Here is a 25,607-nt window from a genome sequence, read left to right as displayed (position 1 = left end):
TGCCCTTTTAGGATTTAGAATCGAGGCGTACAATCTTGGCGTCAAGGCACTTCCGCATCAGTATCTTCGAGTCATCTCGTTGTAGGACCCACTCATTTGTTCATTCAATTTTACATTATTTTCTTTTTAGTCTTCTAGATTAGTTGTATGCTATGAACACGTTCCTTAAATGCATACTCATTATATTTAAATTTGTAAGTCTTAATTATTTCTTGTTCTCATGCATTCTAATATGGCTTCGTCACCTTCGAGTGTCGACCAACACGTTCCTACCTTGGTGTTTGGGAGAATATCAGGGTCGGGCATGTCAGGTTTACACCTTAGCATACCAGTTTCAGACAAAAGATCCAATATATATTTCTGTTATGACAAGTATATTCCTTCTTGAGACCTAGCAACTTCAATCCCTATGAAGTATTTAAATCCCCTAAAACTCGGAAGATAAGTATCTTTGTAATCGTTCAATTTTCATTGTATCATCACATGTGATAATAATATCATCCACATATATAATGAGCAAGGTTACTTTGCCATCTTTGCGTTTGATGAACAAAGTATGATCTGAGTTACCCTATTGTTACCCGTACTTTTTCATTGCCTGGGTGAACAGCCCAAACCATGCTTTGGGTGATTGTTTAAGACCATACAATGTCTTCCTAAGTCTACACACTTTCCCATTGGAGTTTGCAGTGCCATATCTTGGTGCAAAATCCATGTACACCTCTTCTTCTAAATCTTTATGCAAAAATGCATTTTTTACATCAAATTGTCTTAAAGACCAATCAAGATTAGTAGCAAGAGATAATAAAACTCTAATGACATTCATTTTCGCCATGGGAGCAAACGTTTCCTGGTAGTCTACCCCAAAGGTCTGGGTAAACCCTTTGGCCACTAACTTTGCCTTGTATCGATCAATTGTTCCATTAGCCTTATGTTTTATAGTTAACAACCATTTGCACCCCACTGATTTCTTCCCCTTGGGAAGCGTAACCATACTCCATGCATTATTATTATTTTTTTTGTAATGCTTCCATCTCAATTTGTATTGCTTCTGTCCATTTCGAATATTTCAAGGCTTTTTCCACTCTGGTAGGTATTTTGATAGTTTCCATTTACCGAATAAGTGCATAGTATTTCAGTGAGAGTCGATGAGTGGATACATAATTTGCAATGGGGTATTGCACATTTCCTTCTGGAGAGTACCTATCAGTGGTTTTCCTCGATTTTGTCGATGAGGCAACACATAAGATGTTTTCACAATATCTGAGTGAGAACTTACCCCAGGGATACCCGTTGGATCATGAACGTGTCCTTGAAGAGTATAAGAAAAGTTGAGATTGACGTGTTTTACTTCAATGGAGCTACACATTTGTCCACTTAATTCTAGACACCCATCACTTAGACCTACGGTTGCTAATATCAAGTCTGGCCCATTTGAGCCGACATTAAGTACCCCAGACGCTTAATGACATGGGATGGTTGCTATTGACTGATCCCGCCCAGCTGGGCTATCAATATTTGAGAAATCACATAGCCTACTTGGGTTGTCACGGTTTAAGAAATAACATGGATTGCATGGCCCACTTGGGCTGTCACGCTCTAAGCCATTTGGGTTTTTGTCTCTTGATGTTCCATCTCGGGTTTCTTTCAGTGCAGCAAGGATGCTGCTGCTGTTACTATCTTGATTAGGCAGCCCATTTGGGCTAGCAGAAGAATCTGCAGAGGTAATCTTCACTATACCGAACCCGCCATAATCGTCAATTAAGGTTTGTCTTCCCCTTAGAAGTATGGCTGGGAGGAAAAAACAATTTGTCTTTAAAGAATGTAACATCCATAGTGACGTACGTATGTTGAGTAGATGGATGATAACATCAATACCCTTTTTGTTGAGGATTAAAGCCAAGGAACACACATTGCACCGCACAGGGATCAAGCTTGCTTCTTTAATTTTTGTGAAGATGGACATATGCCACACAACCAAAAACCTGGGGTTCGAGATAAAGAGTGGAATAGAGCAAAATATGATCTGCAAGCACGGCCAATGATGTTCTAAAAGAGAGAACACGCGATGGCATTCGGTTCATGAGATAAATAACATAAGTGACTGCATCAGCTCAATATGTCCGGGGTGCACAACTACCAATAAGAAGAGCACGGGTAATCTCAAGGATGTGCCGATTTTTTTGTTCGGCAACTCCATTTTGCTGTGGTATCGAACCTGTCCCTGTAACCAGGGCAATACCTCCATTAACAGTGACAATACTATATCGTGGTGGTGGTGTTATTGAGTTAAATAAAGTACGATCATAAGTCATATGATCAATGGCTTCAAAGTCAATGATCCAAACTGTATCAAGATCAACAGATGCAACTAAGGTTGTTCCTATGTTACCTGGATCATCAGATTGATCTTGAGAAACAATCAAGTTTAAAAGAGATAGTTGTGGGCCAAGACTGGCTAGATTCTGGTCTATTTTTTATGGTCTTCCGCTGGTAGGCTCGGTGAGCCTTTACCGAGTCTGCCAACATCATGATTTCCTTTATGTTCAGCGGTTTAGGCTGCATGCACGCCTGCTGCTCAATTGAATGGTGAGTGCTAGACGTAGCATGCCAAGACTCTTGCATAAATGAGGTAAGTGCTGCAAGCCCAGTTCTTGCTTCAACATGTTTTTCTTGCCTAACCTCTGCAATCATTCGTTGTTCATCTATTAAAAACAACGACTTGGTGGATTGGTAGGATTTAGGTCACGTGTGACTCTCTTGTCTCGAGATCACACCTTGATTTTTTGCTTTTTTTTTTTTTTTTTTGCAAATTGATTTTGAAGCCAACAAGAATCTCTAATGTCAGCACCAAGATAAAATTATGATTTTGAGTTTCAATCTTTGCCTTCTTCTTTCAGTGTGATGAGCAATGTCTCTTGCTTTGAGACGCTAAGATTTAGATTTCTAGGTTTTCTTTTCCTTCTTTCAGTGGGGTAAGCACTGCCTTTGAGTTTTTGGTGATTTAGGTTTATAAGGTTTTTCCAGTGAGTGGTTCTCTTGCTTCAAGATCACGCTGTAAATTATTTTGGGTTTTCAGAGATTAGCAGCTAGAGTCAAAGAGAAAGAGAAAGGGCGAAACCTGCTTTGATGCCAAGATAAAAGTAGTTCTAGGGTTTCAAATATTCTTTTCTATCTTATTCTTCTCCTTAGAAGGTAATATATACTACTTCACCTTGCGATACAAGGAATATTGAAGAGAATTTATAACCAAATTAGGAAACATAAATACATTCCTATTGCACCTAAACTTATGACTCATGCCAACATAGAATGGGGGACGATGTTGTAACTTGGTTGCAGCCTTGCATGATGACCAAATGGAGGATTAAGGTTTAATCTTGTAGTTCTTTTGTGGTTTCTTATGCAAAATTTGAGTGAGCAACGTCAAAGATAAATGAGGCATTAATTAATTAATTAGTTAAGCAATTAAAGGATAAGCATGTTAAGGTTGGAAAATTTCATCAAGGATAATAGTTTACTCATTCATAGTAAAGGGAAGGTCCTTCCCCTAATGTGGAATCATTTTACCATAATATTATAATCAAAACCATTCATTATATTTGTCATTGTTTAAACTCTTCTACATATGGATTCGGTCGATTTGGAGACTATATAGCCATTCATATGCCTCAAATTAATAAAGAGTTATAGTAACAAGAAACATCCTCACAATGAACCGTCAATTTCTTTAATTAATATAAATGACCCTCAAAACATATATGTTACAATATATTTTCCATATCATTACTTGACGGTCAACTATATATATTTTTTCTTCATAAAAGGTGTCACATCCCGGCCCGGGCCTCTACCACATCCCAGGTTCGACACCACCGTAGCACGATATTGTTCGCTTTGGGCCCCGACCACGCCCTCACGGTTTTGTTTCTGGGAATTCACATGAGAACTTTTTAGTGGGTCATCCATCCTGGGATTACTCTCGTGCGAACTCACTTAACTTCGGAGTTCCGATGGAACCCAAAGCCAGTGAGCTTCCAAAAGGCCTCGTGCTAGGAAGAGATGAGAGTATACATATAAGGCTTACAGGATCCACTCCCCTGGGCGATGTTGGATGTTACAAAAGGCTATTATTTGGTGGCTTCACCACGACATTCCATCTTTCAAAGGTTGGAAAAACTCACAGAAGTATTTCAACCTCTTTCTAATTTGGCCATCATCATGCAATTCACTATGCAAAAAATTATACTTAGAATGTGTTGTGTGAAATATCAACTTAGAATTTGTCTCTAACCACTAAACGTGGTTAAAAGAAAGTTATATTTGACTTTGTTATTTTGTACTACGTATCATCCGTATCCAACATTTCCAAACAGACAAGGATTGTTTGCCTCCCACTTCCGGTGCCCTCCTATTTGTGTGGTCACGGTTAAGTCACGGTAACATTTTATATTACTATTCATTTTTGTCTTATTATCTATATAAAAAAATACAATATAAAATATTGACTTGGCTTAACCGTGATCATACAAAACAAGAGGCCATGGGAGGGCAGACATTCCTTGTCCTTTCCAAACAAAAACAAAACCAAAGTCCACATTCCGCACGACAAAGTCTGCAGCAGCACATCTCCCCAACTCAAAACACGTGGCAAACGACGCCGTTTCCTCATAAACATATCCCTCTGACTTCCCAGAATTTAAAGCTCTCGTTAATTTGGCACGCACCCCAATTCTTTCACGCGCTAAAATTATACATGAAAAAATTATTTAAATAATAAATCGTAAACCGAAAAGAGAAACAAATCAAAATTAAAAACAAAATAAAACTAAAAAAAATAGAAAAAGAGTAATAAAATAAGAAAAACTAACAAATTTGAAAACTTTGGATTTTAATCCAATTTTAGGTGAATAGTACCCGTAATGATTTTTAAGGAACTTTAACGAAAAGCACCTGGTACTGTCCACTTTAACAAAAAACCACATTTTTACACTAAAAAATCAATCCTGATACTATTTATTTTACCCTTTATTTTGTCCTTATCATTAAAACTCAAAGTTTTCAAGAACTTTTCATTAGTTTTCCTGATTTTTAAAGTAAAAATGTCATTTTCGTTAAAAATGAACTATTAAAAAAATGTTTCGTTAAAATTCTCGAAAAACACAAATAAATTCAATAAATAAAATAAATAAAATTGGTACACCAACGAAGAGAAGAAGACAGTGTACGGAAAATCAAATCAATCAATACGATTGCTCCGCCGTGGAAACCCGTTGCAGCCAATCAATACTCTGCACTGATCGGCCCCGCACAATCTCCGCCGTTGATCCCGGAACCCGATGATCTGCGAGTTCCACCGGAGGAGCTTTAACATAATATGAATTCAGTGAATTTTTATTTGATATTTTTGGGGATTTTCTTCCATTCGGGGGTTTTGAAATTCCTACTGTGAAAAATCGGTTATCGGAGAATCGGGTTCTGGGTTTTGTTGGGTTTTGCGAGAGCTTTGGTGGGTCGGAGAGGGTATTTTGGGGATTGGACTGATGCTGGACTTTAGGGAAGGTCGGTGCGTGAAGGGGTGAAAAGGTTGGGGTTTTGGGGTTAGAGGTAGGGTTAGGGTTAGGGTTTTGTAAGGTTTGTGGTGATGGAGATGAATAATACTGAGCTTGAAGAAGGCGAGGCTCCTTGCTATTACAAGGATGATGACGAGGAAAACCTTGACCCGGACAACGATCTCTCTTACATTGTAAGGGCATCTTTGTCTCATTGATTCATTCGTGTTCGAATTTCTCATTAGAATCTTGGTTGAAAGCTTTGGAGTTGATAAACAATATATGAACATCTTAAGAAGATAATAGTGTGTTGAATTTGTTCTTAAGACTGAGTTTCCATGTTGTTTTTGATGTATGTGTATGTTGAATTACAATGGTGGATTGTAATTTGTACCTGCTTGCTTGGTTTCCGAGAAAATATAAGAAAGTAAGGAAATTGAGTTGGAACATGAACTTTGGACTTGCAGACAACTGTTTAGCAGGGTGAAGTAGAAACTTTTTATCCCTTGGATAGTAAAACGCAACGCAATAATTAGGAGTCTTAAATTTTTTCGCTTTAAGTTGTGCAGTATTCCAACGCAATATGCAAAAGCTTTGGAAACTGCCAGTGAAGTTTCTGGGTGTTTTCGGCTGGCTTTAGAGACAATGTAGATTATTTTCTGGTTCAAGTATAGAAGAAGTACATTCATGGCTGATTGCTGATAATTGATTATGCAACAGCCTTATTGTAGTGAATTCTTGCAGTTATTCGTAGGTACCATTGATTTACTCTGATTTATAGTATCAAGATTTTTTAAATGAGCATAAATTCTCTTTTCTTTCAATTATGATGCTTCATAGATTATTTATGATTGTATGGTTATTGATCCAAGGAAAGCATTAGTGAATTTGAACTCAATACTTGTTTGTTCAGTGTCCAAGAGAACAAAACATTTAACCCCCCCTATAAATTTCCAAATGCTGAGTGGTTGAGTTTGGTAGGCCAAATGGTTGTCTATGAACAAGTAATGTTAAATAACATTTAGTTTCCACTTCCTCGTTTCTGTCGTCTTGGCTATCAGAAATACTGTTCGTGAAAAAAATTCCAAGATAGTCTCAAGACTCAGCATTATTGATTGCCATTTACGTGAACAAAACCTATGATGGGCTAAGCTGGTTTTAGGTAACAGTATCCCATGACAAGTTTACACAATTCGCTTCTTCTGTAACATTCTGTAATAGCCCTTTATGTTTCTGTACAGACATTTTGGTTATTATTCTTTTTTTTTTCTGGTCTTATGTATGTAATGACACATATATAAAAAAATGTTTGTAATGACTCTATCTTTTTTATTTTTTCAAGGATGAGAGAATTCAGAATGCTTTGGGCCATTTCATGAAGGATTTTGAGGCTGGGAATTCTGTTGAGACTTTGGGTAAGTGACATCCATGAAAGTAGTAGACAGAGTGCTTCATATTTGTACTTGTAAATTTAATGGCTCATCAGGTGGATGGACTTTATCGTTTTCTCAGGGGCAAAATATGGTGGGTATGGAACTTTTTTACCATCTCATGAAAGGTCTCCATCCATTTTGTCTCATCCAAAGACCCCGCAGATAAACTACAACACATCAAGATCTCCTAAATGTTTAACAGAGGTATATGGATAAAAATTCTTCTTATTTGTTATTTGGTAGGGAGGATTTATATATGGCTGAGATCTTCTCAAATTGGAAAGTTCTATGTTAGTTGAGCATTCGCGGGTTATGTTAACATACAGGGTGACCCTCAGAATCTGAAAGCTTCTTCAAATGCACCCCCAAATGTGAGGCTTGGAATTGCTAACACTGCTCAATTGTCACATAATTCAAGGGTCCTCCCTGGAGACATTTCAGTTAAACGGAATTTGTGCTTGCCTCCTACTCAAGTAGCTGAGAGGTGTTCTGTGAAAGATGAAACCTCAAACAGACAGGGGAATCCAACTGATCAAAGGACACTGAAGGTTCGAATCAAAATGAACCCTGATAACACGGCTCAGAAGAATGTAGCAATATATAGTGATCTTGGACTTGGCTCTCCATCTTTATCTTTGGAGAACAGCCCTGAGGAAAGTAGGGCAATGAAACCTCCATCTCAAGTGATTGTGGATAACTCTCCCACTAACATTATTCAGGTAAGCCCAGATGTTTTATTGTAGTTTCTATTGCTGTAGATGGACCTAAAATGATCTGTTGCATTGATGGGCGTTGTTTATGTTTTGTGACAGGTTATGACTTCCTTTCCTGTTCCTGGAGATGCATTGATATCACCACTTCATGACAGTTTGCTTTTCTTAGTAAGAAAGAGAAAGCTTTATCAACAAAAACAAGTATCTTCATCAAAGGGCCATCAAGAGCATTCATCTTTGTCTGTGATGGACTCTGTTTCCACAGAGGGCAACAGCAAAGTGTCGAAGGAGACAAGAATTAAAGCATCCAGGAAGGGTGAAAGTCCAGTAGCGTTGAAGCTTGAGAATGGTATCAAGAATAACATGAAAATTATTATGAAAAAGAAATCAGAAACTGGGAGCCGAGAAGACAAGGAGCTTGTGCTCAATGACTTGAAAGCCACGCCTTTGTCCAATGCAGTATTTGTTGGTAATTGTTTGAAGGTGATTAGTAGGACACCTGAAGCTTCTAGGGAGGCGAATGAGAATGAGGTGAAAGGAAAATTATCTTCCTCTGAATTAGTGAAGGAAGAGCCATTGGAGTTGATATCTAATCAGGGTGGTGTCAAGAATGAGAAGCAGAGTTCTAGGTATGGTTCAGTGGAAAGGGTCTGGGAACAGAAGGATATTCCAGTTGATCTCAGGGATGATGTCAAGTGCAAGGATTACAAGATTTCAGCCTCAAAACATGATTCTGATGTATCCAAATGCAAGGAAGAGCAAGACTTGTACAAACACAATGTTGGTAAGGAAGGTACATCACGTGAACAAGCAAAAACTAATGTGTGTGGCAAGAGGCCAAAGCTATCTTCTGAGGGCAAGGCTAAGTCAAAGGAAAATCAAAGCAAGGAAAAGTCACCTAGTATTTCAACCAAGGAACACCTGGAGTTTGAAATGGGTGTGGCTCCAAAAGATAAATTGAGCGGAGGTCATGGTGTTCCTCAATCTGATATAAAAATTCAGAAGTCGAAGTCGCAAAATGGTAAGGTCAGAGATAATCAAAGAGTCTCAGTGGGGGACAAAAGATTGGAACAAAGGGATAAAATGGACATAGCAGAAAGACCTGCTGCTGATATTGATGTAAAACTGAGGGCATGTTTGGATAAACCAAAGGAAAAATGGAGCGGCAAAAAGTCCGATAATCAGTTACCGTCAAAAGATGTTCCCGTTCTGTGCCAACAAACAAAGGAAAATGGACTTGCTTCGGAGCTTGTACCAGCGGCTGCAGCTCCTGTAATTATAGAAGAACATTGGGTGTGCTGTGATAGTTGTCAGAAGTGGCGGCTTCTACCCTTAGGCACTAAGCCGGAGCAACTTCCTGAGAAGTGGTTGTGTAGCATGCTTAATTGGCTGTAAGCTTCCTTCTTACTATTGGGTTTGACAATAATATTTGCTTATCTTTTCTTCTTTTTTTTTCACTCCTCTCTCTCTCTCTCTCTCCCTCTCGCACACACACACACACACTCTCTTGCGCGCTTGCATGTATCCATTCCTGCCTGTGTATGTGTAGATATTTAACTAATCACATGAGTCTATGCATGCTTGTTTTGCTGCCTTTTCACTGTGGCATTGAATTTTATTTTTTTTTTATTTATTTATTTTTTTGTGTGTAGGCCTGGGATGAATCTATGTGACATCAGTGAGGAGGAAACAACCAAAGCACTCCAAACATTATACCAGATGCCATCTTCAGAAGGAATAAATAAGCTGCTGACTCATGCTAATGGAACAGCATCTGCAGTACCTGCGGTTGATGTCCTACATCTTGATCAGAACCTCAGTTCTCATGCCATGTCTAATCAAGGGAAGAAGAAACATGGTTTAAAGGAAATACCAAATGCAAGTAATGGAAGTAGTCTCTTGAACTCTACAAAGAACCACCTGCAAGTAGCTGTGAAAAGTATAAGCTCCAATGACATAAACCAGCCTCCTTTAGAATCAAATGTGATAAAGAAATCTAGTTCTCGACATACGAGCAAGCTGCAAAACTTGAAAATTGAAAAAACCAAACCTAAGCAGAAGGAGAAGCAAACAAGTGAAGGTATGTGGTTATTTGTAAAGTTTCCCTTTCCTACTGCCATAACACATGCAAAACTAGGTAACCAGTGCCTGTATTTATTTGGGTTGTTCTATATCTGCAGATAATGCCAGGGCAGTAAGATTGAAAAACAAGGAGGAGGATGATCAGCATACATTTGGAACTTCTAAGAAATTGAAGAGAGGAGATATATGGCATGCTGATAAGAACACAAATTCTAATGTTGACATTGGGATGGTTTGTTTCGGTTCAAGTACTGGTTTGCTAACCCAGGCACGTGGTCAGGATGTTAAATACAATGACCTCTGTCATTCTGAAGGCACTAAGGATGCAGCCAAGGACAAATTACAAGTTTCTGCAAAGAAATTGAAAGACCAAATTCAGGTCTCATTGCATGGGGGGGCTTTGGACGTGAGAACAGGCAGTAGAGATGGTTCCACAAAGAAAAGAAAGATGAGAGAATGGCAGGATACTCAGAATAATGTGGAGACATTTCAAAATTTTGGGCATGAAGGGAAGTTATATACCAAGGAGGAAAGTAGTGAAAGCGGATATCGGAAGGAGAAGAGGTCCAGGATTTTGAAGTCTAATGGTAAAGAGTCCAGTACTGGTAATGGAGATGATAGACCAAATAGAAAAATCAGAGTGACCAATATTGTTATGTCAGGAACAAAAGTTAATTCAATTCATGTTGCGGAAAAGGATAGGAGTATTGTAAAAGACCAGCAACCCAAGAAACATAGTAAAAAGAATGCATCTCAACAAACATTCATTGGTGTAAATTCATTGGGAAGGGATTCGGGATCCGGGCATGTTTCTTTGGCTGCCACTTCAAGCTCTTCAAAGGTTTCAGGTTCTCATAAAACTAGAGTTAACTTTGAAGAAGTAAAAGGCTCACCTGTGGAATCAGTTTCTTCATCTCCTTTGAGGACCTCCAATGAAGACAGGCTTACTTCAGCAAGGGGAGATGCTTTAGGGAAAGATGATTCTTCTTATGGTGGTTTCCCTTTAACAAATAATGGAGATGCCAGTATATTTTCATCGGTAGGCTACCAGGATGGAGATGCCAATGGTGAACTCAATGTCACCGCCAAACCTTCTTCTGAAGTTTGGAATAGCCATTTGCTTAGTGGTAATAATGATGGTTTGGAAAACGGTCAGTGCCTCAAAAATCAGCATGGCATGAATCATTCTCATGATGATGATAGAGAGAACAAGGATCACACTGGAGATCCTGTTTGTGTGCAAAAATCTGGCAAGGGTTCCTGTTTGCAGTCTAAGGACATTGTTAGAAGTGGCACTTCTAATTTGGATAGGAACAGGATGAAGGCTTCTGATCCAGTGAATGATTGCTCGAAGAAGGGTCAAAGATATGAATCTGAGATTGAACCCAATTATGTTCATGGAAAAGGGAATAATGTTAGACATGATCTTCCTGAAAAGTGTAGCACTAAGTGGGTCAAGCTCAAGGATGAAAACTATCATATTAGTAGGGGGGATAATGCAGGACATGGGTCAAGTGACAGTGGAGTGGAAACTCAACCAAAACGAAAGGACTATGATGCATCAGATGTGAAGTTTAGTTCTACGCAGAGCCCTAATAGGAATAGTGCACTGCAACAAAACCTGATTCAGAAACATGAGGATGGTCAGATGCAATATGAGTCAAGAAGTGGGAAATCACAATTGTTTTTACATGGCCGAGGTGAAAGGAAAGAAGAAACACCATCTCTTTGCTCCCCACCTATTGCAGGGTCTGAGAGAGAAGTAGTGTTTCAAGGGCTTCCTGTCGATACCACTGTCAATGGTGATATGACAACGTCACTAAAGCAGGCTGGGACTGCTGCTAACAAGAATGGAGTTAATTGCAATTTGGTACGTCTCATGCCTGATCAACAAAGAGATGGTGCGCCAAGTCCTGTGAGAAACTCCTCTGCCCAGACTGCTACTAATACCTTGAAAGAGGCCAAGAGGCTTAGAGACTATGCTGATTATCTTAAGGTTTCCTGTTCTCATTTGACTTTTTAGCAAATCTTTAGTACAGAATTGATACAAATTTGTTTTTTGTTTTTTTTTTGTGCTCTTAACTCATACTGTGGTTCTACTATGTTTTAGAACTCTGGGTTTGATTTTGAAAGTAGTGAGGCTTACTTCCAAGCTGCCCTGAACTTTCTCCAAGGAGCCGTGCTTTTAGAAAGTTGCAGTAGTGAGAATGGCAAACATGGAGATATGACTACGTTGCAAGTGTACAGTACTACAGCTAAACTTTGCGAGTAAGTTAAATGCTCTTAAGTTTTAAGAGAAATAGTTGTTTCTCATCCTGATGACTTATGTCTCAGCCAATAGATTCAATTAGCTATTACTAGCATGCAGAGATGGTCCCTTTTAATTTTATAAAATATGTAATGTCCTATAAGTTTTGAAGCTTTTGTTTCTGCGTTCCTATAGCCTGGTGTTTGGCTCTGTGCTGAACCTTTTGAATTCACAGATTATGTGCCCATGAATATGAAAGCCGCAAAGAAGTAGCTTCTGCTGCCTTGGCCTATAAATGCATGGAGGTGGCATACATGAGGGTGGTTTACTGTAAACATTCTAGTACAAACAGGGATCGGCATGAGTTGCAAGCTACTCTCAATATGGCTCCTCAAGGTAGGGAGATTATGAATGATTTATGTGATAATCTTTGGATTGCATGTCAAGTTTCAGTTTTGTTCTTACATTAGGAAATGGTTGCCATTTGAAGTTGTAGATTATTTATTCTAGTTTGAACATTTATGTTACTAAACAATCATGTGGTAAATATATTTAGTTGAAAATGTCAAGCCTTGACACTGTCTTTACTGTTATTTGCAGAACCATACTTATCATAACTAATAATGAAATATCTACATTATCTATCTGTCATTTGTGATAAATATGTACAGACTGCTTCTGTTGATAAAAAACAGCAGAAGGTAGAATTCTGGGTGTTCTTATCTTTTCACTGAGAAAAGGAATATCAAACAACTCAACTTTTTTATTTTTTATTTATTTTTTGTCTTTAAACTCTTCACTGTTCAGGTGAGTCTCCATCATCTTCTGCATCAGATTTAGATAACTTGAACAACCAAGTTGCTGCTGCTCGTAACCGCTCTAGTTTTGTCAGGCTGCTTGACTTTGTAAGTTGATTTAGTCTTGCACTCGGTCTCGATATAAATTTTTGCTAAGAAGTGTTCGTTTGAGGTGATTCGATACTCACTTATTCAGGACCACAGATTCAGTACTATGAATCATGGATATATAGTGGATAAAAAAGTTAGGAAGCTGAATTGGAATTTCCAGCCACCAGATTTTGCATAGATTAGCCAATTGTTATTGAAGTTTCAGCGAAAAGGAAAACAAAAAAATATATTGTATGAAAGCTTCCAAGCAAGCCTATTTTTCTTTCTACAAGCATCTTGAATGACTTGTGATTAAAATATTTAGTTGGATTATAAATTCATAGGTCATCTCGTCTTGTGTAGGACCAGTAAGATATTTTCGCACAGATTTAATTGTGTAGTAATGGTTTTACAGTTACCAGCGTGCTACAAGAGGGTAAGATGAGTATGTATTATTTTGCAGACACTGGATGTAAATTTTGCAATGGAAGCCTCAAGGAAATCCCAGAATGCTTTTGCAACTGCTTGCGCGACACTGGCTGATGCACATAAGAATGATTGTATTTATTATATTAGGAGGGTCATTGATTTCAGCTTCCAAGATTTAGAGGAGCTCATCCATCTGGTTAAGCTTGCAATGGAGGCCATAAGTCGATCCAAATTTGGTGGTGCTAGAGATTAAGTCAACCCTGTATATATTGAACGTTTTCATGGTTTCTCTCTTAAGCAGGCAGGCATCAGGAAAAAAAAAAGGAGAAAGGATGCCTACCTGGACCTTCACTTGATAATCTGCAAAGAAGGCAGGTTACTGACAGTTCATATCTCTTCTGTACATGTGTACAAAGTGAGATTGATTACCAAATTTTATAATATATTTTTTCGCAAGTTAAGTCTATTTTTGACGCCGATAAGGGCACATCATGCTCAGCCATGAGTTTTAATGGGTTGGGAAAATAATTTAGTTGTTCGGGAGCATAGCTCAGAGATAATGTAATAGTATATATATATATATTTTTTTTTGGCTCCTGTGATTTGGTGCTTGAGGTTTAAGAAAAAAATATCTATAGGGATTGGAAGATATTCTTAGGCAACCATTTTGAGAAGGTTGAATACTAGTGGTGATCGGTCAATGCTCTATCAAGCATTTTTCTGTTTTGTTACTGTTTTTCAGAATTTTGATGGAATGGAAACCAAATTCTTGGCCAAGGTTCCCTTTATACTTGTAGCAAAAAAAGCTTAAGCTTTTGTATACGTTGATTGTGCAGGGGACTGAAATACAAATTGAATCTTCAGGTATGTAATGTTTTTCTTCACTGTAATGGCAACAATGAAGTCGTCCTTTGAGTAATGTGTTTTGTAAACTTTTTTATGTTGGTGTAGGTGAAATCAAAGAACTTTGGTTGAGCAACCCCTGAGAAGTTCAGACTTGTGACCTACTGGAGTACATACTAGGACCACCGCTGCATGTGAGTTTAAGTGTAAAAAAAAAAGGTTTACACATTATCCTACTCCAAGAATTACCCTATATTATTCATGTGTTTTCTAATAATAAATTTTGCCTTGTATGTGGTGGGATGTATCAGTTTACATCTGCATCAATTACTCGTGATGCTTTGATGTGGCATATGAAAATTTTCTCGCAATTCATGCTATGTACTTGTGATACGCTGATATTTAAGAGTAAACTTCTATATTTAGATTTTAAAAAAGTTACGAGGGTTCTTTCTTCTCGGTTGGAGTTGGTTGCTGAAGAGTAATTAGAATCTTTTTGTTTTTGGTTTTTGTTAAGCATGCACTTGCTGTTATATTCTCAGTAATAAATATTTAATGATGTGGTTCATGAACCAATGACTGTAGTTTCAGTTCAAATGGTCCTGGTGTTGGTCAGACCTTTGCTTATTGCATCAACTGAGTGCACGTGCTCATTGTTTCCCCAGCACTAAGCTTGATTGGTTTTCAACTTTTCATAGTACTTTCACTTGTATGCCATGTGTTGTCATTCATTGTTTTACAAGCTTGTATTTATAAATGTCGCCATTGATTGTTGAGTTATCAACATTCGATCTATACCGAGCGAATGAGGGTCTACCTATTATGTTTCGCAAAATTGTGGATCTTATCCTTGTTGGTAACTGATATGGCTGCTTTACATTGAACTTCAGTGCACAACAGTTTTAAATGCCTGAGTTTCGGTTTTATTTGTTTAAGGATAAAGTTTTCTAGATGCAGCGATGCTTGAGGGTGTTCATACCTGTGTACTCCACTTTCAGTAACCACTCTCCCGTGATACCATCGTGGTGGTGGTCTCCCTCTCTCAGTTGCCTTTTTCTGTCAGCTAATATACAAATAGTTCTTTCTGTTATTTTTAGACGTAGTAAGATAACGGTTTTTCTTCTGTGATGTGGGTGTAGTACATCAGTCGTGCCAGATGGGCGAGCTTTTTCTTGATTTGATTTTTGCCTTGAAACAATAGATATCCGTTTTAAGATTTTAATTATTATTATTAAGTTTTGTTCTTTTAGGATGTCAAAGCTGGATATTTGCCTTAGGATACAGGTTTTCTCGAAGCAGGTTACTCTATCGGGTTTCAATTCACAAAGTGGGATCTTGGTTTATGCAGGAGAAGAATGGGGGCTGACTTCGGTCGCTGGCAGCAACAGGTGCTGGTTGTTTACATAATGTATTTACTATTCTCTTCTCTTGTTTTTCTTTTTATTCCAACATTGAATAATCCTTTCACTGTTGTCTCCATGATTTTCGCACCATGTATCGTACATGAACAATAACGATAACAGTAATAATAGTTATCGGCATTTTTTTATCATCGGAGTTATCTGTTCTAATCATCATTTTAATTCTTTCGAGTTCTGGACCTTATTTTGTTTCTTGAAGATTTTCTCGAGGTTTCGACCCCGTATGGTTAAACTGCTGTCTCATGGACTGCCTGAGTAGGAGATTATCCGTGTTTGAAGATTTTCCGGCACTAGAAGGTGAAATATGGTCAACATTTTAAGACTGATACTGCAAAGATGGCTACTTGTAAATGTGGCAGAAATTTGATCCGAACTAATAGATGGAAAACGCCGTTTGTTTAAGGCAATGCAAGGGTTTGACATCTTTGTTACTCTTTGAGAATTCATGGGTTTTTCATGTCCTTTATACGAAAGAAATTCTCTGTTCTGGACGTCCAAAAGAAATTCTCCGTTCAGAACGTCCTGAAAAAAAATTTATTTTCAATTTTCTTCAACTATGGTCTTCTTTATTATTTAGGTTTTAAGTGGAAGGCTTCCATCCATATGCCGCCTACTACAGGGGAATGATGCCTATTTTTGAGCCGACTTTGGTGTCAAATTTTAGATCTGAGACTAGATACTAAAGTTTAAGCAACTAAAATTTAAGCAACAATGTCAATAAATGAGATCAAATTTGACGAAAAATTGAGAAGCGAAGTTTCCTCAATGCGTTAATAAAGACGGGATGTCGTGCATAGAGAAAGACTGCCTTTCGGGGATCAAATATTAAGCATCCTAATACCATTACGATTATTAAGGATATAAAGACAAATCGAAACACTAATCACCAAAAAAACCCTACAAATGCAGGAACCATTTTTAAAGTGATGAAATATATTAACGTCTCTAACAAGAAACTCCCACTCAACAATCTCAGGCACCAATGAGCTTGAAAGCTTCTTGACAATCCTTTTAGTTTGGTTACCAACGCAAATCCCTCACTGTGCAAACCTACAATTTCCTCCTTGGCCTACTCCTCCACATCCACAAAGACCTTCCTCTTTGTTTCATCTTACCTTCCAACTTCCTCAACAAAGCCAACACCTCGCTCCCTCGCGCACATGATGATACATCTCCTGCGTAGAATACATAAGTTGAGTCCTTGACCTCAACCCGGTTGCACCCGGGTTCTTTTTGCACTCCCGTACGCCTCATTTCTGACCTAAGACCATGAGCATTCTCCCACTCTCCGATCAATGAGTAAGCAATTGATAATTGAAGTCCAAGAAACAACATTCCTACAGCCCATCGAATCAAAAACCCGCTGAGCATTATCGATATTCTTGCACTTCCCGTACATATCAACCAGCTAAGAGAAAACAACAAGGTTAGATCGAAAACACAAAAGTTCAACAGGCCCATGAACTCTTTTCCCAGTTCTGAGATGAGCAAGGATCGAACACTCATTAATCACACTCGCGAAAGTGAACTCGTTGGGCAGAACCGTACACTCGGGCATCTTCCAAAAGAGCCAGAGAGCCATTCCGGGCTGACCCGTGTCGACGTAACCGGAGCGAGGTCCAAGGACACAACGTTTGATTCAGGCATTTCATCCAACGGCCGGCTTGCAAAGCTAATTCTTCGGAGCCTGACATAACAGTTGATGATATGGTTGGTGGTGAAACCGTCAAAGTGTCATATAAATAACCGGATTTTATGGTGGCGGAATGCTGTGAGTCTGCGGAGCCGGAACCTTTACAGTGCCGGAGCTGTTGAATGAGATGAAAGTTCGACGGCTTATTTTGGCGGGAAAGGTTTTAGGCGGTGAAACGTCGACGTTTCGTACAATTATAATTTCTACCTTTTTTTTTTTATGGTTTTAGAATAATTTCCTCCCTTATACTTTATAGTAAAGAATTTAAATTTTGACCTCAAAATTCTAAGTTTTAGTTTGGTAACAGTAATAATGTGTATCTGTTTTACTATATCATTATTTCTTTGAAACTGATAAACTATATAAAATAAAAAGTAATGCTACACAGATTAAATATTTGACCATATTTGCAAACAATGTAATGTGTCACCAATAGGTAATAAACACATTAATCATTACTTAAGTAATAATCTAATCATCAACAATCACGTCATATGATTTACAAAATATAATTTAAATAGATGATATCCATGACATTATTTACGTGAAAATAAAAAAAAAGGTATAATAATTCAATTGAAAATGAGGAGAAATCTCCATAAAATGGGTTCGCTAAGATGATGGTATTTTGATGAAAAGCGGTTAATTAAACAATTAAATTCTATTACTTAAGAGTCAACTATCTACTTTGATTGTGCCTAGATTAGTATAAATTAGTTAGTTATATTAAACAATTAAATTCTAAATCATAAGTTTAACATTGAAATACAATCTGTTGTTTACTCTTTGACTTTGAGTGAATCAATGAAAAGCAAACCAAGTAGTGGTGACATTGAAAGCAATTAAAACTTTAACTTGCCTTTGGCTAATGGAAAATTCTGCAGTGCACATAGGCACCGGTGCACAATGCTTTCTAGCTCTTAAAAATTAGTGCATCAATCTGGGCCGGTCTTGAGAATGCGACAAGGGCCGAAGGATTTAGTTGTTTAGGGTTTGATGTCTGGCAAAAGAGTGCGACAAAAGAAGTAACAATTTTTTTTTAAGTCAATAAGAATAGGTTTGAGTCAATTGACATTCCACTTATCACATTCAAAACATGTTTGTTGTTTTTTTATTCAATTAATTATATAAAATAATTCAACTTTACAAATGTTAAGCTCAACCGCTCAATCCAATGAGATATTATATTTAGATAAAGACTTAAGGTCTATAAATTTTTTATTTGAACATTTACAAGATTTCTAACATTAATTTATATGCACATAAAATGAAATAAAAAAAATTAAGGGCCCACAGAAAAGGCTAGGTGGCCGCTACTCCAAGTACCCTAAGCCGGCCCTAGCATCAATACATATGTGCATATGCACAGGTGCACAATGCTTTCTACCCCTTGAAAAATTGGCTTGATATTTAGTCGGTTGAGAACTTGATATTGCTTGCGCAAACAACAAGATTAATCAAATATAAATTGAGATTGATGGTGCCCAAGTCTTCTATGTTTTCAGAAAGAAACAATCAAAGAATCATGCACTACCATGTCCCAATCTCAATGACTATATATTACTATTCACTCTACTATTTGCTTTGGAATATCTCTGTCGACCTTATGCTTATTCCTCATCATCTTCCTCGGATTATTCTAAGAAATAGTTTCGAACCCATAATGTATGAGTAAAACTCAACACCCTATGATATTTAGCACCATATATCACACTCGTTACAAATATATTCAATTTTATATCCGTGTTAGTCAAACCTGAATCCTCCTTCCTCAATTAAATGTAGACAATTATCATATATAAAACTATAAAAGGCTAATTGGTAGTCTTTTTCAAAGAAATTATATCGTCAGTTTTAACTTTAGAACAAAATATATGCATATATTGTAAATGTTTACAGAATATATTATTGCATGACAGGGTGTGCCGCTGATTCGGTCATACATGGAATGATGAAATCAAGTGTGTGTATATATACAAATGAAACTTGTGACAAGTGTCGGCATGGAGTGAAACAATTTTATGGGGTAGAGTTTCCTCCAAAAAGACGTCAAGATTGGTGTGTGGGGGGGTCTAGTTCTAGTTCATAGTTCATTCATTGTGTTTTTGGACTTCATCTTGGGCACTACATTCAGAGACTGAAAATCTCTAAACTGAAATCCAATCCCTAATTACGGTTTTGTGTCTAAATATTTTCTTTACGTTCAACAAATTTTTAACCAACCGCGTAGGTTACTCTTCGTAGTTAATATAAGGGGAGCGTTTCTGATTTTTGCACTCCCTTTCAGCTCAAGCACTTCTCTTTTAAATTTATCTGTTGAATTTTTTTTATTTTATCATTTAATCCAATCACTAAACAAAACGGCAAAGTGCGCAGAAAGTAAAGGGTGCAAAAATGAGTGGTGTTGAGGTATGGTGACTGGAGGATGGCAAGGGTGGTGACGTAGCACGAGCATATAAGGATTACAAATGTAACAAATTTTTTTGGAATCCACCAGAGATTGACACTATGTTTGGATGAAGAAATTTAAGATTACTAAGGAATTTTAAAATGACAGAAATTAAAATGACAAGATTTTATTTTCTAGAATTTGTAAATTTTCTTGTTTGGTTAACCTAAAAGAACAATGAAATTGAATACGGAATTTGTTATTTTTAAACTCTCAATCATAGAAATTGGGAAATGATACCTATTTACATGGAATTTGAACTTGGGAATTGGAGGTTCCAAATTCCAATTTTTTTTTTTCAATGTGGAAATTCTAAATTTCTATGTTTATGAATCCAAACAAGGGAATTTGTGCAAGTCAATTTATAAATTGTGACTTTTACCAAAATTCCAAGTTTATTTCCTTTATCCAAACATAGTGTGAGAGAAAACCCAAAAAGTTATTTGATTAATTCTGAATTGTTGAAATAGCCAAAGACTTTAAATAAACTGATTACAACTCCTTAAAAAACTCAGTAGTTAAAACGACATTAATTCGATATTAATCAGACGGCAACTCAAAGGTTTGATTTCTATTATGAAAATTAAACATTGTTTTGGAGGTTGAAACGACTTGGTTGGCTAAAATCAATGTTTTAAAAGACTCACCTCAGGGCGCGCCTAGGTGGCCTCGAAGGTTGGGTAGGTGGCTTGCCGCCTCTGTTTTCCAAGAGTCGGCGTAAGGCGTTGCCGGAGCTCGCCTAGGCGGCAAAGGCGTGCCTCAAGGCATCCATGTGTTTTTTTTTCTTCCATTTTTTGCTTTTAAAAAAAATTAAATAAAAACCCCAAAACCATGACCAGCAAAGAAGATGAGTTGCAGAGCCGAAGAAGATGAAGAAGACAGACGGTCTCCTGACTTTTGGTTTTAAAAAAATAAGGAAAACTAATGAAAATGGCTTGAAAACTTTGAGCTTTAACGATAAGGACAAAATAAAGAGTATAGTGAGTAGTACCAAATTTGACTTTTTAGTGTAAAAATATGGTTTTTCATTAAAATGAACAGTACCGTGGGTTTTTCGTTAAAACTCGCTTTAAAATAATTGCTTTCTTTTTAAAATTTAAATAAACCCACTTTGCTACATTTATTACCCCACTATCTTTTTTTTTATTCATTTTTATTTTTATATTATTTTTTAGATGGATAGATAAGCATCTTTTGTTTCTTTTTGTTTTTATTATTTATAGATAAGCATTTTTTTATGTATATCCTCATAACATCCCAACAAAAGAAAAAAAGTAAACATGTTTTATTTTTATTGTTTTTTATTGTTATATATTCTTTACTTAAAAGAAACGTCACATTATCTTATTCCTCTGTTTTAAGACTACATATTTCATCCTAATATTACTCAAAACTCTCATATACATATTAATAGCGCTTAAGACTAGGTGTCTGATTCCATTTGTTTGATGGTTAGATTAATTTGATTGCTTGATTAAACTTGTTGACTTGTGCTCTTTCGAATGATATAAATATTTTTACAAAGTATTATATTTTATATGTATATTATATAATAAATGTATATATATATATGAAAAAATTAGGTTTCGTGAGGCTTCGCCTCATGCTTTCAGGCTTTCACCTAGACGGGCCTATCCATGAAACACCTCGCCCACACCTTCGCCTTTTAAAACATTGGTTAAAATCCATCATATGTCAAGATGAAGCCAAATCTACAAATTTCCACTGCGCCCTTTTGTCTTCATTTCCTCTTCAATCCATCTGACCATTTGTTCTGCATCAGGTAACAATGACATGATGAGAACACTGGATCTGGTCTGCAAAAATGAAGGCATCTGAATAGCACTTAGAATGGCCCCTACTACCACCACCCAATAAATCTGCCACAACAGACAATTTGCATGGACTACCACCACACCACACTGTTGGAACTTATATTCCTTTCACTTGCAAGAACAACAATTTATTGCATCACATGTTCATACCAAAAAAATATATAAATGAATGATATAGTCACGTGATGTTATCAATTCATACATTATAACTAATATGATTAATATTTTACAAAATTATAATATGGTAGAATAAATGAATGCATTGTTATAAGTAGACACGGGTTATCGAAGAGTAAAATCAAGAGCATCAATATTTAGCAGTGTAACAAGCCCACCGAAAAATTTACCAAAGGCAATATTCGCCAATAATTTGATTGTTCCTTGGTCCAAGGGGATACATGTATGACTTGGTTTTAGAAAGTGCATAAATCTAGGCCCCCACAAGCTCATACACCCAATATTTGATGTAACAACAATAGTAATATAAAATTACAAGACCTAACAAAGTGCCTAACCTCATTGCTTCTCTCCCTATAAATATAGGCTTCTACAATTTGAGCTACCAAATAGAATCTAACCAAATCTATACAATTTGCTTTTTTTTTTACCTCCAAATTGTGCTTCCTTCCCAAATGGCCCCAGAACCCATTCACCCTATCAGGGTTGGTCACATCGATGATGTCCAAGAACTCAAAAAATCCAAGCCTTCCATTATTCCTGAGAGATTTGTGAGGGACATGACTGAGAGGCCAACTCTTGCCACTCCCATGCCATGCTCCACTGACATTCCCACCATCAATTTCTCAAAGCTTGTAAAAGGAACCAAAGATGAAATCAAAACTGAGATTTCCCAACTTGCACATGCCTCTGAGAACTGGGGCTTTTTCCAGGTAAAATTTCCACAAAACTCTCCTTTTCTTTTTACTTGTATGAATAACATGGTAAAGTAGACTTGGGTTTAGCCAAGTTGGTTATAGCAGTGTGCACTCCTCTTTGCACCCAAGTTCGAACCTCCCAAACTCCCTTTCCGTGATTTAGATGGAGTAATGTAGAAATATCGCTTGTATAAAAAAAACATAGCAAGCCATAGAAGCTAATGATTGGTCTGATCGAGGTGACAATTATATGGCAGGTGGTTAATCATGGGATTGATCTGAGTATACTTGAGAGCATAGAGAAGGTGGCCAAGGAATTTTTCATGCTGCCTTTGGAAGAGAAGAAGAAGTATGCACTGGCTCCCGGGACTGTTCAGGGATATGGCCAGGCTTTTGTGTTATCAGAAGACCAGAAATTAGACTGGTGCAACATGTTTGCTCTTGGGGTTGTACCAAACTTTATAAGAAGCCACATGTTATGGCCAACAAACCCAGAAAATTTTAGGTAAAGTTTCTTCCATGCTTCAAAATATATAGTTTTTTATTGGCATACTGTTTCCATGCAAGTCACGTTTTGATATATGTAAAAAAACTCATTGAAAACACAAGAAAACTATTATTGACACTTGAAAAAGTTTTCATGCACTCCTTTACGTACAAAATTTGCTTTTATAAAATTAGAGTGCAAGATGACTTTATTGGGGTGAGTACCTCAACACAAAAAATTTATGTTCATGTGTCAAATGTTCTAATTTCTTCGGAAAAACCAAGTAATTTCTTTTTATTATTATTAAAGTCTAAAGTCCCAAGTAATTTCTTTTTATAATTATTAAAGTCTAAAGTCTAAACCTTTTCCTTATGTTTTTTTTCCCTCACTCAAGTGAAAGTGTAGAGGTCTATTCAACGGAAGTGAGGAAACTGTGCCAGAATCTGCTGAAATACATAGCCATGAGCCTTGGCTTGAATGGTGATGTGTTTGAAAATATGTTTGGGGAGGCTGTGCAAGCCCTAAGGATGAACTACTACCCTCCCTGTCCAAGACCTGACCTAGTTTTGGGACTAAGTCCACACTCAGATGGAAGTGCCCTCACAGTTTTGCAGCAAGGGAAGGGCAACTCGGTGGGACTTCAAATTCTCAAAGATGACAGATGGGTCCCTGTTAAGCCCATTCCAAATGCACTTGTCATCAACATTGGAGACACCATCGAAGTGAGTAAAAATATTGGTAGCATAAGAAAATCTTTCCTAATATAGGGACGGGCAGAAAGCTCTTTTTTGAGATTGAGGGTGGGTGATTGCACTTTCTGACTGATGAGTTAATCTCACCTAATTTTCGATATTGATTATTAAAAGTGGTATTTGGTGTGTGATTATTTTACTAACATAAAAATGAAATGCAGGTTCTTACAAATGGGAAATACAAGAGTGTGGAGCATAGAGCAGTGACTCACAAGGAGAAAGACAGGCTTTCAATTGTGACATTTTATGCTCCTAGCTATGAGATAGAGGTTGGCCCAATGGCAGAATTGGTGGATGAAAACAACCCATGCAAGTATAGAAGATACAATCATGGAGAGTACAGTAAACACTATGTAACAAACAAGTTGCAAGGCAAGAAAACCTTGGAGTTTGCCAGGATTCGAACCAAATCTCAAACTACTTGACAAGACCCCTTTTTAGTTCCCAAACCATCATTAGATTCTCCCAAACCTCTACTATTCCATTGTAGCACGTATGTGTTTCAGACCAAACTAGGTGGTGATCAAGCAATTTATTCTCTGGACAAGACGCTCGTTCGTTACTAAATGGTAGACTGTCGATATAACACAATGGAATGTTATTGATAATATATTAATAATATAATGTACCGACATGTTATCGAATGTACTGCACGAATTGTCATATGCATGCCAAGGGGATATTAAATTATCACTACTACAAAACAGGCTATCACTGGCGGTGGAAAAATCGACAAGAAATCCCAATTACTGTGGGATTTTTGGTAAAAATCCGACATCAAATCATGCAATGTCGGATAGGAGAATTGACACCGTTGCTAGCGTCACGAAAAGGGTATTGACGTCGGTTAGTCCCCTTAATCTACCACCAAGAAGCAAAGTAATATAAAATAAAAAGAACAATAACGTCGGTTAAAATTGACATCTAAACTTACATCGGTTAGAAGCGATGTTGAATTTTGACATGATGGCGGTCCTAACCGAGCAACAATTAAAGAATTAAAATATCAAACATATTGTCGGTCCTAACCGACATTACATAACATCTAGATACATAAAATAATTATTATGATGTCGTCCATAAGCGACATCAAATATATTAATAATAATAAAAAACTCTACGTCAGTTTTTAATTAATAATAATATAAAAAATTATATAAAAATAATTCCCACCATATGTCAATGAAAAAAACAAACAATTTTAAGCAAACTTCATATTAAAAATAAAATTTCTACCGACTTTATATTAAATTTAAAATTAACTACAATTCTTAAAAATGTACAACTCATACAAATTCTTCCTGAACTCCTGCAAAAGATTTTGAACCGGATGTGTGGGTCATAGTTTTCAACTGCCAATTATGCTTATTTTTTTCCGCAATCTCCTGAAAAATAAAAGAATTTATTAGACAAATTTCAAGGTATAATAAAATAAATCATGAAACATTTACCTTTGTTTTTTCTTTATTCCAGTATGCCACCATCGGAATATTTTTGTAATCTCTAACCTCTGCCGCTACATGTTTAGAAAACACACTAGAATTATCACTAATGCATTTTCCAAACGAATCAAATGAACAAGGCTATTCTTTCCAATTTGGAATTGAGGGTCCGCGTCTCCGTTGAGTTGATCATTAAAAATACAGAAAAACAATTAAGAACCAAGAAACAAAAATAAATTTTCAATTTTAGCATAAAACTAGTTAGAATACAAAACAGAAACTAAAATTAATAATCATAATAATTTAAAAATGAACCACCTTCGAGCTCTTCCTCTTCGAATTGGAATTCCTCAGAATGTTGATCTTCAAAATGGGGATCCATAGCAAATGGAGAAGGAGAAGAGGAAAAACTGAAAATGAGGAAGAAAGGGACGTAGGGATGAAATGGGGAAGAAGAAGAAAGACT

The 25,607-nt window shown here is 36.9% G+C and overlaps 2 protein-coding genes across 4 annotated transcripts; both read left to right on the top strand.

Annotated features, from left to right (window-relative positions):
* Nucleotides 1–5,174: 5,174 nt before the first annotated feature.
* Nucleotides 5,175–15,736, top strand: LOC103403770 (cysteine-tryptophan domain-containing zinc finger protein 3-like). Of its 3 annotated transcripts, none has more exons than XM_070815355.1 (13): nt 5,175–5,746; nt 6,895–6,967; nt 7,065–7,189; nt 7,312–7,704; nt 7,798–9,089; nt 9,351–9,778; nt 9,879–11,776; nt 11,891–12,048; nt 12,264–12,424; nt 12,836–12,933; nt 13,379–14,208; nt 14,296–14,381; nt 15,536–15,736. In XM_070815355.1, exons 1-11 carry the CDS (start codon nt 5,645–5,647, stop codon nt 13,595–13,597), a joined length of 4,947 nt encoding a protein of 1,648 aa, XP_070671456.1. In that variant the 5' UTR covers nt 5,175–5,644; the 3' UTR covers nt 13,598–14,208; nt 14,296–14,381; nt 15,536–15,736. The 3 variants fall into 3 exon arrangements, with proteins under 3 accessions (XP_070671456.1, XP_070671457.1, XP_070671455.1); XM_070815356.1 differs by having other exon boundaries at nt 14,296–14,406; XM_070815354.1 differs by having other exon boundaries at nt 14,296–15,736.
* A 6,409-nt stretch (nt 15,737–22,145) lies between these two features.
* On the top strand, nt 22,146–24,343 carry LOC103403771 (protein LATERAL BRANCHING OXIDOREDUCTASE 1). Its single transcript, XM_008342603.4, has 4 exons — nt 22,146–22,475; nt 22,718–22,965; nt 23,342–23,669; nt 23,861–24,343. The coding sequence occupies exons 1-4, from the start codon at nt 22,218–22,220 to the stop codon at nt 24,122–24,124; spliced, it is 1,098 nt and encodes a 365-aa protein (XP_008340825.3). The 5' UTR covers nt 22,146–22,217; the 3' UTR covers nt 24,125–24,343.
* Nucleotides 24,344–25,607: the final 1,264 nt, after the last annotated feature.

Source organism: Malus domestica, chromosome 16 (assembly GCF_042453785.1).
Source record: "Malus domestica chromosome 16, GDT2T_hap1".
In the NCBI taxonomy this organism is placed as follows: domain Eukaryota; kingdom Viridiplantae; phylum Streptophyta; class Magnoliopsida; order Rosales; family Rosaceae; genus Malus; species Malus domestica.
Note: the sequence above shows the minus strand (reverse complement) of the source record. Positions and strands in the feature narration are given on the sequence as shown.